This window comes from Onychomys torridus, chromosome 6 (assembly GCF_903995425.1).
Source record: "Onychomys torridus chromosome 6, mOncTor1.1, whole genome shotgun sequence".
Taxonomy (NCBI): Eukaryota; Metazoa; Chordata; class Mammalia; order Rodentia; family Cricetidae; genus Onychomys; species Onychomys torridus.
Window position 1 is genome coordinate 93,300,919 of NC_050448.1, and position 16,962 is coordinate 93,317,880.

Sequence of the window (16,962 nt, forward strand, 5' to 3'; positions counted from 1 at the left end):
GGTGGTACACACCTTTATTCTCAGTACTCGGGAGGCAGAGGTAAGGGGGGTCTCTGAGTTCAAGGCCAACCTGGTCTACAGAGTGAGTTCTGGACAGCCAAAGTTACACAGCGAAACCTTGTCTCCAAAAGCCAAACCAACTAACCAAACAATGAAAACTACAAAATTAGAGAAAGATATGAGAAAACTAACCCAGAAGGCAGTAAAAACAAACAAACAAACAAACAAACAAAAAACAGAAAACAATCAACAGGTTTTGATTAAAGCATAGATTGACCTATAACATATGAAAAGTTAAATAGTATTCAAAACAAGCAATAGTGGATTTTGGTTAAGGGACTTTTGAATTAAGTCATTTATTGAATATCTGACATCCTAAACACATTCCAGGTTCCAGAGTGCCATAAACTTACCTTTAAGGTAGTCTTGGTTGGTACAAGAAGGCCTATTTGTGTGTACAGGTGTTCATTCTCAGGAATAGATATTAAGTCATGATTTTTTATACAAAATTCATTTGTGTGGGGATATATCTTTGTTTGGAAAAATACACCAAATAATGTTTCCTATTTAGTCAATTCTGTGTTCCAGACCATCCTGAGCTGCAAAGTGAGACCTTGTCTTAAAAAACAAAGTAAATAAATAGAAAAAAGAAGGAGAAATATATTCTGCATCTGTGAACAGAACAGGCTGAACAGTTCTTCCAAGTTAGATGTTAAACCTCACAGCTACCCTCCCTGCCTTGGCCTTGTCTCCTCTAGAAATAAGTAAGAGTGTGTGTGTTTCAAACTTGCTATAGAGCCAAAGGTTACCTTTAAACAAAGTCACGATTCCCCTGTCTCCACCTTAAGTTAACAGGCCTGTGCCAAGACACCAGTTTATGTGGGGCTAGTGACTGAACCAGGGCTTGGTGAATGAACGGAAGACGAATACTCTACCGATGGAGTGACATGGTACTTGGAAGGAAGAGGCAGGTATATCTCTGTGAATTTAGACAGCCTCACCTACATAGCAAGTCCCAGGGTAGCCAGGACAGCAGAGTGAGACTCTGTCTCAAGTCTTCTGTTCTGATTGATGAGTTGGTTAAGGTAACATGTTTTTAGTTTTTCTCCAGGAAACTGAAATGAAAAGGGGGGGGGTGGAATCTTTAGAAAGAACTGACTTCCTGCCTCCAAGTAATAGTATAAGTTAGGAATATTTTATAGTAACAGTTGTTTTTAAAATATAGTGTGACTTTCATTGATTCCATGTCATAGTTATTGGTATGTACTCCACTTAAACCATGGTCTGTTTTTCTTTATTTGTTTTGTTTTGCTTGTTTGTTTTATAAAAGCTAATTGTTTTGAGGAAAGGTGAAGGAAATCTGTGCTTTGGCAAGATATTTCTGAAAGAAGCCATTTGCTACTGCAAAGTGCACTAAATATTCCTCATCACTGTGGACCAGAAGCACCCACAGCACAACCCTGTAATTGGTAGACTCAAGATGCTATAGGCTTAAAAAAATAAAAGTTGGCTGTGAGTTGTAAAGATATGCAGAAAATTATCAAAAAAAGAATCCATTTGTTAGTGTGAATCAGATTCTATGAAGATTTCTAAATAAGATAAATAATAATTAAGCCTACTTAGTAAAAGATCTTACATTATTGAAAACAACTATTTACTTATTAACAAAACTTTAATCAGTTGTTATTAATATTCAGTCATTTTTGTACATTTACTTCAAATTCTTAATATCAAAGTAAATTATGGTAGCATTAAAGTGCATGCATAATATCCTTGATAATGGATATTGAATTAATGTTACAAACTGTTTCAGAGGTGTGACCTCTGACAGAAAAAGAACACATCATAGACACCAATTTCTTATTAAAGATTTTATTAAAACCAAGTCTTTACAACATATTGAAAAATGTAATGTTCCACAGTCAAATATGTAAGAAAAAACCTCTATATGTAATTAATAGCACATACATTTAAGAAAAAAATTAAAATTACACTAAATCTTTCTATTCATATAGACATAGATAAATATCTATCCATATAACAGATCTATAGATCTATAGCATATACATCATATAATAGACCTATATATCTAGATAGATATGTTTATATCACAAATTCACGTTGATGACCTGGAATACCTGAGTTTTTAAGTTGTTGGTTTTCCAGACAGTGCAAAATCAATTGTCATCCACTCTATAAAGGGCACAGTCAATCCAGAAAAAAACAACTTTGGTTGATAGACGCTGTCTCTCAAAGATCAAACAGGAGTCTTTGATAGGATTAAATTTTATCTTCAGAGTCTTCTTCCAAGGGAAGGTCAGTCTGTGATGCAAGGAATGATTCCCACGTAGCAAGGCACTGTGTAACAGAAACGCCATGAGAGGGATCAGCTGTAGTTGTTGGTCAGTATTAAAATGATGAATAATGTATTGCAGTACACACATTCCTATAGCAATCTGCCCCACTTCTCCTGTCAGCTTGAGAGTATCTGTCGTTTTTTAGATATTTTAATCCCCCCTCGGGTGTGTGTGTATGTGTGTGTGTGTGTGCATTTTACATGGGTGTAGACATTTTCATTGTGCTTCCACAGGGCCAGCAGACACCATGGATTCTTTATTCTCCTCCTGTCTAGCACTGGGATGACAGATGTCTGTTTCTGCTCCAGGCTTTTTATGTTGGCTGTCTTGTGTGTGCATGCTTGTGCAGCAAGCTCTTTACCAATTGAACCATCTTCCCAGCCTGGTATTCTAATTCTTAATGAGAGATACTATTGACAAATAAGAGGAAAATATATCAAAGGCTGGAAGAAGAGTTTGCTAAAACAACCTATTGTTATCACATTGACAGAAGAGAAAAGAGAGCTCAGATTTACTCACTTGGACCTGAAAAGATCACATTGGCATCTAGACCCAGTGATGATGCAAACAGGTTTAGGTGCCTTAGGATCTCACGACATTAGGTGTGAGGCATGTATGTTTGCAATACTGCATACACTTCATACACACTGCCTAGCACAAGAGTTCTGAGAAAGCTATCTGTTAATTTATTATGTGCTGGGACTGAGTGGTGAGACTCAATATTTAATGGTTAAAACACCATTAAAATTATGGAACAAAAAAATACACCTAGTACACCAACAATAGGTGGAAAAATAAATCATATACAAGTTTCTATTTATCCCCAAAAGCCCAAAAAAGGGAAATAATGAGATGAATAAAAAATAACAGCAAGGCAACACACTCAAATTTAATCCTGTCAATAGTCAATTTAAATGTCTATAGAGTACACATCTCAAAAAAGGGGATACATTGTGAACAGAAAACTAAGACTCACCTGTACTTTGTATAAATTTCTCTTAAGTATTTAAAAATAATAGCAAAATGAAAAATAAAAAATGATGTGTGTGCACACAAAACACATGTCAAAAGAAAAATCATAATACTACATTAGTACTAAAGACTTCAGAAAAAAGATCCTTATCAAGATAAGGATGCTGTGGATATCACTCTGTATAAATAAAGTGCTGATTGGCCAGTAGCCAGGCAGGAAGGATAGGGCAGGCGGGACAAGGAAGAGGAGAAGGCTGGGAACAGAAAGGCTGGGAGGAGACACTGCCAGCCACTGCCAGGAGAAGCAACATGTAAAGACAATGGTAAGCCACAAGCCATGTGGCAAAGTATAGACTAACAGAAATGGGTTAATTTAAGAGTAAGAGCTAGACAATGGTAAGCCTGAGCTAATGACCAAGCAGTTTAAATAATATAAGTGTCTGTATGATTATTTTATACATGAGTTGTGGGACTGCAGGAGCTTGGTGGAACCCGGAGAGAAGCTCTCCAATTACATAAGGATGATCTATTATAGCAGTAAATCTGGAAATTTTAGATACATTAAACAAAAACAGAGCAATACAAGGAGAAGGGCAAACATATTTATGATTTGTTTTGAGGTCCTCTTATGTTTAACGTGTGGAGAGAAAAACACTGATAAAAATTTGAAGCACATGATCTGTCAACTTAGCCTAATGCATATCTAAAGAACAAAGCCAGAAAACACATCTTTCATGTACTACCTTCTAGAACATGAGAAGTCTCAATAGGCTAGTGTGGTGTCACATACCTGTAATTCCAGCACACAGGAGACCGAGGCTTGAGAACTGCGATTTGTTAGTATCTTTGTCTGGGCTGTACAGTGAGTTTCAGGCCAGTCAAGGCTACTGAATTAGACCCTGTCTCAAATAATATTTATACATACAAGGTTCAAGCCACATGAATTATGGTCTCTGAATACTGTGGGATTTAATTAGAAACGAGTAAGAGAAACACCCATAAAAGCCCCCTAAGTATTTGCAATCTAAATAGGAGAATTTTAAATACCCCTGGACCACAGAGGAAACCAAAAGTGAAATAATGAAGTATTTTAACTGAATGAAAAAGAAATCACAATATATCAAAAACTTCTGCACACCACCTAATACCACTAAGGGAGCAAACAGAAAAACTCTAATTGCCTACATTAGAGAAGAGGAAAAGATCTCCACTCAACGCATTTAATTTCTACTTTAAAAACCAAAAAAAAAAATGCAAGAGCAAAATAGCTGACAGCAAACATATTAAAGCCAAAGTAAGCAGCAGCATGTGCATGTATGTGCATGTGTATGTTTGTGTGGGTGAACCAGTGTAGGGATCCATAAAAGACCATAGGAAAAAACAGAGGAGAAACAATGGCACTAAATGTCAAATCTTTGGGAAGATTAGTAATACTGTTAAAGTGCCTTACTGATCATGAACAAGGAAGATGGCACAGGGTTAGAGAACTTAGTGGTACAACACTTGCCTAGCATGCACAAGGTCCTAGGTTCGATCCCCCACACTGTGACAAGAACAAAGGAGAGATAAAAAGAGTTATCAGGAGTGAGGGATGAAAGGGCAACATCAGCTCAGATCCCTTTGACTTCAAGAAGGCAACAGTACAAGCTTTGTGCCTTGGCCCTTGAAATCCAGATGAAATAGAACAATAGCCAATTACTCAAAAGGCAAAAATCACCAAAGCAACTACAAGAGAAAAAAAAAAGATAACACAAAAGAATTCAAACTGAGAGTTAATTTTCACCCTGCAAATAATTCAGTGGTGAATTCCATGAAATGTTTAAAGACATCATACCAGTTCTGTACAAATACAAACAGAACGGAAGACACAGGAGACCTTTCTAGCTCACTCAAATCAGACACTGTAGAAGAAAACTAGATTGATTTTAATCAGAAAAACAGATGCAAAATTAAAAAAAAAAATAGCAAAGAGAAGTCAGAAATCTCATCAAAGATTTACATGTAATATGCAAATGGATTTTATTTGTGAAATGAAGGTTTGATTAACTCTCAACATCACTGTCCACATTAAACACAGAATCATCTCAACAGATTCTGAAGAACATTTGTCAAATTTCAAAGTCATCTGTTCCCAAAAAAGACAACAATTTTCAGCAAACCAAGAACAGATGAACATTCTATATATTAAGAAAGAAAATCTGTGAAAACAAAACCCTATAGTTTACCTCTTATGCAGATATACAATAAATATTGGTTATTTAAGAATATGTTCTTTCTTTCCAGTGTAAACTCAGTTTCAGGTCTGCTTCACCAAATGTAAGTAAAAAAACAACAGAAGAACACCGTAAGTCTGACCCACACTCTAGCACACAGGCTGAGAGAGCCATTTTTCCTGCAAACCTTTTGGTTGAACTCTTGCCCCTCCTCTGAGAGGTCACCCATAACCAGCAGCTGTAACCCTGCAAGACTACCCAAAGCACTTACTGCTTTCAGATAAATAGCGTATCTTTTTTGACAACTCAGCCCAACTCCCACTTAAATAAACTGACCATCCCCCAGGTAAAAGTCACAATGAAATTCCAAGCAGCTTTCTTTGTTTAGAATTCACATCAAATAAAGACTCTGAATGGTACCAAGAATAACACTGGTCCTTGCTGTGGATATCGATCTTTCTGTATGATGTGAAGGTGTTGCTCTGATTGATTGATAAATAAAACACTGATTGGCCAATAGCCATGCAGGAAGTTTAGTGTAGGCAGGATAAGGAGAGAGGAGAATTCTAGGAAGTGGAAGGCTGAATCAGGAGATGCTACCAGCCTCTACCATGAAAAGCAAGAGTAAAGTACCAGTAAGCTACAAGCCACATGGCAATGTATAGATTAATAGAAATGGATTAGTTTAAGATATAAGAATTAGATAGCAAAAAGCCTGCCACAGCCACACAGTTTATAAGTAATATAAGTCTCTGTGTTTATTTGGGTCTGAGCGGGACTGGAGAAAACTCCAGCTACAGGTCCTCAACCAAATTCTCTCTGTTTTCACTGTCATATTGTACTTCAACTAAGCTAGTTTAATAAAGGCTGTGACATGCTAGCCACCATCTATGCCAGTTAGTATGGTGAACCAACATTCATTTATAAAATACTAAGGCTATTGAAACATGGTAAAGAGACATTAGTTATTGAGTAATTTCCCTGCCATACTCCAACTAGAAGCAGAGAAAAGATGTTATGCATTTTGTTTACTGGAAATCACAGAACAACTTCTATAGAATAACATATAATCAACATTGGATACATTGTTACGAATACACAGCAGGCATCACAATGGTTCTTTTATACATTGTAGGTTTTTTTTTTTTGTTTTTTGTTTTTTTAGTGTACAATTACTATCATAAACTCTAATTTACAAGTGAGGAAACTGAGCTTCACATAACCTAGGTACATTTAAAGCATTGTAAATAACCCAGGGACCATAGCTAATGTTTATTTATCAATATGTGGAGAATGATAGATCTCCAACATCACCACCAGAGTACATTTAATGTGCCATTGGCAAACATGACAAGATGTCTCTCTTTTAATGGGAGAAGGACTATTTGGGGAGGAAAAGCGGGCAAGAAAATACAGGAGGTATCAGGGTGACCAGATTTTAGCAAAAGAATATGTATGAAATCTGTGTATATGGAAGCTGATTCTCTATCTCATGACCATGCTCTACTTCCAGGAGTAGACACACCCTTTGAAGAGGATGGAGTCTAGATACATTGGGCATTCGACTAATGCTCAGTGAATACAGAGGGCTACACAGAAGGAACACATTGAAAAACCACAGCTAATATCTTGGTCGACATTAAAGCTGTACTACCCTTTCTCTTGTAAACTAGTTTCCTGCTTTATGTTGCTGTGTAGTTACTAAATGCTAAGTTTTGTCCTTCTGTCCTCTGGCCCCATTTCTACTCAGGTTTATGTTCAATGAACATTTTGGGTCTGTAAAGTTAAGGATTTAATTTTGAACTATGTAAGTCACGATGCCACTCAGTCTCTTCAGGGACTTTAACAATTCTCCTAATTGTGTGTGTCAGTGTGTGGTGCGCATGAGACAGCATGTGTTTGGAAGGTGATAGAATTCCTAGCTACTCCCACATGACCTCATATGAGCTGGCAAGATGCTTGGTCATCCCAGGGCCTTACATCCTACATAATCTGTGCTCTGGGTGATCACGTAATTTGCCCCAGCGTGATCATGTAATCTATGCACCTATGTGGCACAGCTATGAAAACCCATATGCGCATGTGCAGGGGAATCCAAAAAAGTGGTTCCCACATACCCCTCCCTCTTCCTGCACGATCATTCCCACAGTCCTAAGCACCCCCTACTGTTCCCTTCCCCTAATAAACTCTTATAGTGGGTTTTGTTGTATTTCCTGGCTTTTCTTGCATGGTAAACAGTGCCACCCAATAAATAGCAAAGGGCACAGGACAACTTGTGGGAACTGGTGTTCTCTTTACAACACATGGTTCCCGGCTTGGTGGCAAGTGCTTTTCTGTGCTAAGTCAACTTGCTGGCCAGGTTTTGGAATCTCTGTGTCAGCTGCTGTTTTCCTGTGAATAAATGCTTTTAGTAACTGCTCCTTCCCATTCATGTGGGGGTAATGTTCACTTGAGTTATCTGATAATTGGCACATATATCATTACAATCTATATCTCTTTTTAAAAGCAATAAAAAGGGGGCAAGATGGCTCAGCTGATGAAGGTGCTTGCTGCTAAGCCTGTCGAACTGAGTTCATTCCCTAGATCAGTGGTTCTCAATCTTCCTAATGCCACAACCCTTTAATACAGTTCCTCATGACCCCTGACCATAAAATTATTTTCGTTGCTTCTTCATAACTACAATTTTGCTACTGTTATGAATCATAATGTAAATAGTTTTGCAAGTAGAGGGTTGCCAAAGGGGTCAGGACCCACAGGTTGAGAAGTCCTGCCTTAGATCTACCTGGTAGAAGGAAATAACCATTTACTGAAAGCTATCCACTGACCTCCACATGCCAGCTACAGCATGTGTGCCCACACACATGAACACAGTCAAACACGAGACAAATAAATAAGTGTAATAAAAGCCTGAAAAGCTGACGTCTAACATTGCTCATTTCTAGTTGCTCTTCCTTGTTTTGCTTTAAACCAGAGAACCTCAGCAAGACCTCAAGCAATGGAGAGTCTGCCCAACACAGTTAATCAGCTTAGGACAGTGCACATCTACTGTACTCAGCATTGTGACAGTTGAAAACCATTAAGGATAAAGTCACCAAAATCTCAAAACCTAGATATACTTACTTTTAATTTAGCTTTTTAAATAAAGTGTTTCTATCTCTTTGGCCTTGAATTGTAATTAAGCATTTACTGTTTCTTTTCTTTTCTTTTTCTTTCTTTTTTTTTTTTTAATCATTACTATCAGTGAAGCTAGTATTTCTGTAAATCAGAGTGAGGGCAAAAATAAATTTAAAAGTGGTATTAATCCTAAGCAGCCTCACCGGCCTAGTCTTTGTAGTATCAGCCAGCCCAATCAAGTTTAGTTTCTTAGGCAACCATGGGACTCCAAACACAGGGCTCTACTTTCCTTTGAATATTGTGTCACCATTTTCCACATTTTATTTTATGTAATCATCTTCTGATGGAATCAGATGATCCTATTTTAGTTAAGAGAATGAATTTGGGGGCTACATGGCTCAGAGAGTTAAGGTGCTTGCCATGTTAGCTAGGTGACCCGAGTTGGATCCCCAGAGCCTAAGGTGGAAGGAGAGAACCGGCTCCATGAAGTTGTCCTCTAACTCCCCAGGCATGCCATGATATGTACACACCTTCACACACACACACACACACACACACACACACACACACACACACACTAAACATTAAAAAAAAAACAAGCAGGGAGGAGGGGAGAGAGGGCATGCCTTTAATCCCAGCACTCTGGAAGGAGGCAGATGCAAGTGGATCTCTGTGAGTTCAGGCCAGCCTGGTCTACATAGTGAATTCTAGTACAGCTAGAGCTACACACAGAGAAACCCTGTCTCAAAGAACAAAACAAAACAAAAAACCCAAACAACAACAACAACAAAAAACCCGAACAAAAACAAAACTAAAAGCCAAAACCAAAACATAGAGCACAATGAATGATTCACCCCATGGAAGGTTAAATAAGGTGGTGGAGGTGTGTTAGCCAGGATGGGGCGGAACTGAAAAGGAGGTTTACCACAAATCTTCTCTAACTGAAAATCCAGCAAGCTTTCTCTCTAGGTGGCTCTGTCCTGTAGCCAAAGGGCAAACAGCTCTCTGAGAACACAGATGTCTGCAAGCCCATGGCTGGGCAAAGGAGCCAGACCTGTGGACACATACCACAGAAAACATACCTCGGTTCTACATATTCACTTCAAACCTTCTCAAATACACAAAGATGCGATGCTAGGAAAACTAAGATTCAATTCCAAAAGTAACTTTGAGTTTTGAAAGGAATCCTCTTGGTGCTTCAGCAGAGATGGTGATGACATTTTGCTACCAGAACAGGCAAATGTCCCCTTAGTTCCCAAGTGCATAATAGTCCCGAGAACAGATGTGATCAGGGTTTCTAAAGAGTCAATGGTAACAGCAATGTTCCACAGACACAACAGCTTTCCATGGAAGTATGCACATTTAGGAGCTGGTATTGTATTGTGTCATCTTTGTGGGATGTGAGGAGGTATACTGCGACTCTCTGCTTTGCTTGGCCTATTCATTGACATCTAAAATAAATGGGGTTTCCACTAAATGGAAGGTTTCAGAGGCTGACTGTGGCTGACAAGAAGTTGGCAAATGAAATTACATATGATTTACAATTTCGTTTTGTTCTGCTTGCCTAGAGCCATTATAAAATATGGTGATCATAAAAATTTAAACATTCCCTCAAGTATTTGGTATTTGCAAGATAATTACCATTGCACAGTTTCCAAAAGTAAGATCCACAGGCACATGAGGAATCTTCTCCATATCTGCTGCTACTACTGTTAGCCTGCATGTGCTGAGTACTTACTACCTGGTAGACACTGAGTCTGGTGTTTTCATTAATTCATTTAACAGCTTTGAAGTCTGTTTTCTATATTGTAGTTTTAGGCTCAAGTAAAATTAGTAGTTTAGGAGACATGCTAGTCAGGCCTGGTGATACAAGACTGTAATAGCAGCTAGTTGGGAATCTGAGGCAGGGGGATTGCAACTTCAAAGCAAGTATGGACTACAGTGAGTCTCTGTTCCAAAATAAAATACGCGAATATTCTGAATATGTTGCTCAGTGGTAGAACATGTGTGTAGTGTATGAAAGGCTCTGGATTCAGTCCCCAGTACTGACAAAAAAAGAAAAAAAGAAAAAGGAAAAGAAAAAAAGGAAGACAAGAAACAGAGGGAGAAGGGAACCTTACTTCTGTAGAAGTCAGAATACAGATTTTGGGAATTATCTGCTAAGTTTTAATTTTAGAAGTATCCATAACTGTATAATACCAGGAGGTGCACACTACTTTTCTACAATTACAATGTAAGCTGCATGTTCAGCTTAACCACTGCAAGGGTTAAAGTAAAAAGACTCATTAGCTACAGACGCCATCTTGTGGCCCACTTATTTATTATTCCATAGTAGTCTATGGATCTCTAACTCCCACTTGGATAAAGACAGAAGGTGCTGCTGGTATCATTCATTCGATTTCTCTTACTGGGCTTCTAGGGTGTCGAGGGGTCTAATGTGTTAATAATCTTTGTGGGATAAACTAAACCGAGGGCCTGAATTTGCATTCATATCCTTCCCATTCATGTACTCTATACATTCTACATTTTATTGTTGCTTTGGATACAACCAGCCAATTGCCAGGGCTCATCCCCTTAAATATGGGCATTTCAAGCTTATGTTTTCAAGCTCAATTTGTTTAATCATCTATTGAACCTAAAGATAATTACACTGAACACATTTATCTTTCTTTCATTATACAATGGATCAAAGCACAACTATGGTATTTTGGTATTTTAAAACATTTCCCATGTCATCTTTCATTCTCCTAAAAGTTTATGGTGTTTGTGTGAATGCCTGCCTGCATGTATACATGGATGTGTGCGTGCATGCATATGTGTGTATGTGTGTGTGTAAGCATACATGACTTTGTGTGTATGTGTGTGTACATGTGAATGTGTATGTGCATGTGTGTAGTGGGGACACAGGCATGGGAGGAGATTATCACCTTCCACTGATATATGAGCTTAATGAACACCATCAGAGTATGATTAGGATTTAAGATCAGCTAGCAGCATGCTGACACCCAATTCTAAATTTTTCATTAGTAAACTCCCTTCTTTAAAATATATCCTGTATATATCCTCTGTATGTTTTAAAGCACTTACTCCTTTCTAATCTCTTGCTATGAAATCTCTAAATAACTTAGCTTCAGAAAACATCCCTAGGTTTAAGGATGGGAAGAGGCAGATGCCCATGCTTTCCCTCCATTGTACACATAAACTCATTTTTATTAGCATGGAAAACTGAGAAATAACTACATTACAGGCCATAAAGTAGTGATGAGACCATTTTAATAGAAGTTTGAGACAGCAAAAACCTCCAAAATACCACAAATGTTTACTAATTATATGAGACATAATAAAAATGGCATAGTTGTGTAGAACAATGATTTTGACTATGACTTGGAATGTCTAATTTGGATAGAAATTATCATTATTTACTTTTTTGTTAATTTTTAGATAGAATTTCACTTTATAACTCAACCTAGCCTGGAACTTACCATGCAGCACAGGCTGCAGGCATACTGATTTTTCTGCTTCAGCCTCCCAAAGTTCTGTAATTATAGGCTTGTGCCACCACACCTAGCTATCCTTTAATATTAAATGTAGATCTGAGTTCAGTTTATAATTCTTGCTTCATTGTTTATCCAAAATTCCTAGTGACCATTTTTCCACCTGATAAGGTAGTTTCCTATTGTCTATGGAAGTTTTGTTCCATGATATTCCTCTATCATATTCCTTGTGGTGAATGGAGAGTATAATACTGTAATTGCCTCCATTGAGCAGCCCAAAATAGTTAAAAATAAAAATGAATCATCCACTGAAAATTGGGATCTATAGTCAATTATGAAGCTGCTTCTCAGACTGTAAAAACAGAATTTTTAACATCCTAAGGTCATAAAACATCGTTGTATTTCCTATTCTCTTGCTTCATTCATTCTTATTGTATGCCTCCTGGTTTTATTTGAAATAAGAACTTATTGCTCACCAGGAAAATAATTTTCCACAATGTAGATGGTATAAAAGATGAGAGGGCTGACAGAGTTAATTATTAAACAATGAGTAATGCTGATCTTTTTAAAAGAAATAGAAGAAAGCTTCTAGATATTCAATGGCCACCACAGGGCACTGAGATGGCAAGAAGTAGCTTTTCCCATTTGATGAAGATAATCACACTTAAGCAAATTGAATGGTCCACACAAAAACACTAGACTGAGCCTACATTCCCTAATCCAGATGTTTTGGCTTCTAGTAGGTGTCTTCCAGTGACTAAGAGAAAAAATAATGAGGGTACAGGGATACAATGGATTAAAACATTTTAACTGGCATAAGAATGGCTAGGTTGAATACATTTCTAAGGCTCTGAGCCTCCTAAGTAGGTATGTTGGCTTTACAGTACCCTCCCACCCTTGCCAAACACACACACACACACACACACACACACACACACACACACACACACATACCAGGGCACTCTTTAATCCGATGGGGCATAATGAAGTTCTGAGACAGTCTTCCCAGTGACTAAGACACTGAACACTGAAAGCTGTTTTCGTAAACAATTGTTTTTGATACTATTAAAAAATTTGTCTTCCCGGGCCCAAGAATATATATCACATATTAGTAACTGTTTAGAGTTATGCTAGTAAAAACAAACAAACAAACAAAGCACAAAAACAAACAAAACAAAAAAAGCCAACCAACCAAACAAAATATCACTCTGATAAGGATTCCAAATTCCCAGTTCTAGGTCATTCTAGAATCTTCTAGTTCAGCTATGCTGAAATTCTGCAACTGACTAGGGCCAGTGAGGGCATGAAGGATAGACACACAGACATACAGAAAAGCGGACATCAGGTCAGGTGCGTGCACTCTGATGGAGTGACATCTACTACCATAGCATGTAACTGGAAGTTTCCTGTGTCCCACCCAGTCTGCAGCCACTCAGACCCAAGTAAACACACAGAGGCTTATATTAATTATAACTCTATGGCCATGACTCAAGCCTTTTGCTAGCTAGCTCTTATATCTTAAATTAGCCCATAACTGTTAATCTATATATTGCCAAATGTTCCATGGTTTTACCTGCATGCCATGGTGCTCCCTGGATGGCGGGCTGGTATCTCCTGACTCAGCCTTCCCATTCCCAGAATTCTCCTCTCAGCTTATCCTGCCTATACTTCCTGCCCGGCTACTGGCTAATTGGCATTTTATTTATCAACCAATGAAAGCAACACATATTCACAGCATACAAACATCCCACCGCACCTCCCCTTTTCTGTCTAATCAAAAAGGAAGGGTTTAACTTTAACATAGTAAAGTTGCAGAAAGTATAGGTGGGGCAAGCAGAGAGGAGAATTCTGGGAAGTGGAAGGCTGAGTCAGGAGACACCAGCCTGTTGTCCAGGGAGCAGCATGTAATGGCACATAGGTAAAGCCACAGAAAATGTAGCAACATACAGATTAACAGAAATGGGTTAGTTTAAATGTAAGAGCTAATCAGTGGTAGGCCTGAGCTAATGGCCAAGCAGTTTTAATTAATATAAGCCTCTAGTGTTTACTTGGGTCCAAGCAGCTGCAGGACTGGCAGGTGAGAGAGATTTGTCCTGACTGTGGGCCAGGTGGGACACAGGAAACTTTCAGTTACAATAGCAACTTGGAACCTTTGCATGTTTATTATGTACAATGAAGGGGAAAGGGTTAATTCGTCTCAGCAAGAGGTCTCTGTAAGTAGCAAACATCTGGGAAGGACACAGCAGTTGCTAGTTTTTGTACACACTGGCCACTTGCTTGAACTCAAAGCCCCTGCTCTATCACCAGGAAAGCTATGACATGCCTGTGAGTTTCACCTGGGGAAGGCTTTGGCACTCCCATAAGCCTGAGGGTCAAGCCCAGGTCAACAATACACATTCACTCAGGACTTTACTCACTCATGGTTTCCTACACTCCCTATAGCCTGACTTCATTTTAACAGTAATAACAGGAAAGTTGACTCTAAAGAGGGTGCCTGTTGACTCAAATTCAGCCTGAAAGAGAGCCAATTTATAAAGATACTTAATGATCCAATATAGGCCATCTAGAAAACCTCTGTCCCAAGATTTTAAAAGAAATTGCAAACACTGCCTGTATTCTTTAGGCTCAAAATCACAGGAAAAAAATCTCTACATGAGTAAAGTTTCTGCCATGTCCACCCTTGCCTTTCCAAGATGTTTCATACTGAGAATTGAGTGTATGCTACTCATCCAAATGACAGAGGGCATTAACTGGAAACAGGTGACAGAGTTTCCAAGTTTCTGGAGTTAATATTCATAGTCATCTAGGAAGGAAACAAGGGAGGTTGGGGGAAGACCCATCAATCTTCCCCCTAAAAGTAAGTTTGGAATTAAGGGCTTCAGTTGAGGTTGTAACTCTGCTTTCCGGCCAGTAAAGGGCTCTCATAATACTCAGGAAGAAAATAATATAACCAGTCTTCTCTTTCTGTGGAATGGATAGTTTTTTGTTATTGTTGTTTTTGTTTTTGTTTTTTGAGACAGGGTTTCTCTGTGTAGCTTTGAGCCTTTCCTGGAACTCACTTTGGAGACCAAGCTGGCGTCGAACTCACAGAGATCCGCCTGGCTCTGCCTCCTGAGTGCTGGGATTAAAGGCGTGCACCACCACTGCCTGGTGATAGTTTTTATTTAATCTCTTCAAATATGCCACCTTTTGTTTTTGCTTTGTTTTGTCTTTTCATGGGCAAATCCATTCTATTTCCATTTTCCTTCTTCTTGATGGAATGGGCAGAAGAGGAAAGGGGCCAAGCAGCCATTTTCTCTTTCTATGGCAGTCTCCATCAGAGATCCCTTGTAATAATTTTATTAACAAATTAGGTCTTCATTTTCCGTAGTCCAAAGAGGCTCCACATGCTTGACTCTGGTACTATTTGGAAATTTCTCAATGCCCCCTCCTCAAACCTCACTCTCTCTTGAAATGTGACCCCTGACACTCCCCATTCTTTTCTGGACTCATCTTTAAACGTTTTCTTCTTCTTCCTTTTCATGGTCCACAGTCCATGGTGCAAGCACATCTGATTCTTCACATGATCCACAGTCACACTTTAGAACTGCCCACTCTCTTTGGTCATAGTCCCTTTCAAGGTCTTTGACTTAGAAAGTGTAACTAACTTTTCCATGATTTTTCAAGCCACTTTCCTAAATTCTAGGGAACATGAAAATGGCTAGTTTCCTTCCTCTGGTTTCTCCTTCTGGATTCGGAAAGCACTTTATCCTTAGGTTAATGGCAGATAACAGTCCTCCTTTGCTAGTCAGAATTAAATTCTGCGAGACCGCTGTCCTTGCTCCTTTCACTAAAGTAATTTTTCTGATTTTTTTCCAGCTTCTAAAAGAATGAAATTTGATAGATATCTAAATCAGATTCTTTCCTCGGTAGCAATTTTATAATTATAATCAACATATTTTTACCTAGTATATTCAGAATTCTTGAGAGCTATCCTAACTTGGACAAGGGTATTTTTCAGCATTTTTTCCCCACATCAGAAAAATGTGTCCAGTCTGCAGTGTAACGCCGATGTTAAAGCAACTTTTTGGCATTTCCCATTCCCAATGTAAGTAGGGATGCATTCCAGAAATAAAAATGGAAAAGAAAACTATGCTTTAAGAGCATTCAGGATCCTTGGAGCCCATTTGTCCATCACTTAATTTGTAGGCCTGCTATAAAACCTAATTTAGTTTTTTTTTAAATTTACATATGTTTTACATGACTCATAAAAAAACTATGTTTGGATATTAGAAAAACTTAAGCAGTAGTACTTATTTGGATATAGATGTGCCCTTGTCAAGACTCTGTTTTTTCTGTTTTCATTTACCTCCCAGACAATGCATTTTACCCTAAATGCTTCCCTACTTCCTAGATGTCCATGTGGACCCAAATATTTATGGCGCCCACTGAGAGCAGATTCCTTCTCCAGGTCTGTCCATTGCAGTTCAACCGAATAGAACAAATTCAAATAAATGACCATGAAGAATATTAGCACCAGCTGTAGTGGTACCTGCTTGTGAGTCTATTGCTCGAGGTTGAGGCATGAAGATTGCCATAATTCTGAGGACAACTGAGGCTGCACAGTGAGTTCTGAGCTATCCTGGGCTACATAGCAAGATGCTGTCTTAAAAAAACAACTGTAAAGCTGTATCAATCAAGTGCATATGCCTATTATTCTTCCATCACAAATTGTAACTCTATGAGCAAGATTTGAGCTTAAAATTGGCTCTACAGAGTACTTACCACATGGCTTTGATAGTAGAATCTTTTTTGTTGTTAATTTTCAAGTCA

General features: G+C 38.4%; 1 protein-coding gene across 1 annotated transcript in view; it reads right to left on the reverse strand.

Annotated features, from left to right (window-relative positions):
* Positions 1–2,250: 2,250 nt before the first annotated feature.
* Snx7 (sorting nexin 7) overlaps positions 2,251–16,962 on the reverse strand; it is a 79,455-nt gene continuing 64,743 nt past the window's right edge. The window contains exon 9 of the mRNA XM_036191482.1: positions 2,251–2,358. Within this exon, the coding sequence (XP_036047375.1) occupies positions 2,281–2,358 (78 nt within the window). The 3' untranslated portion in view covers positions 2,251–2,280. The remainder of the gene's footprint in view (positions 2,359–16,962) is intronic.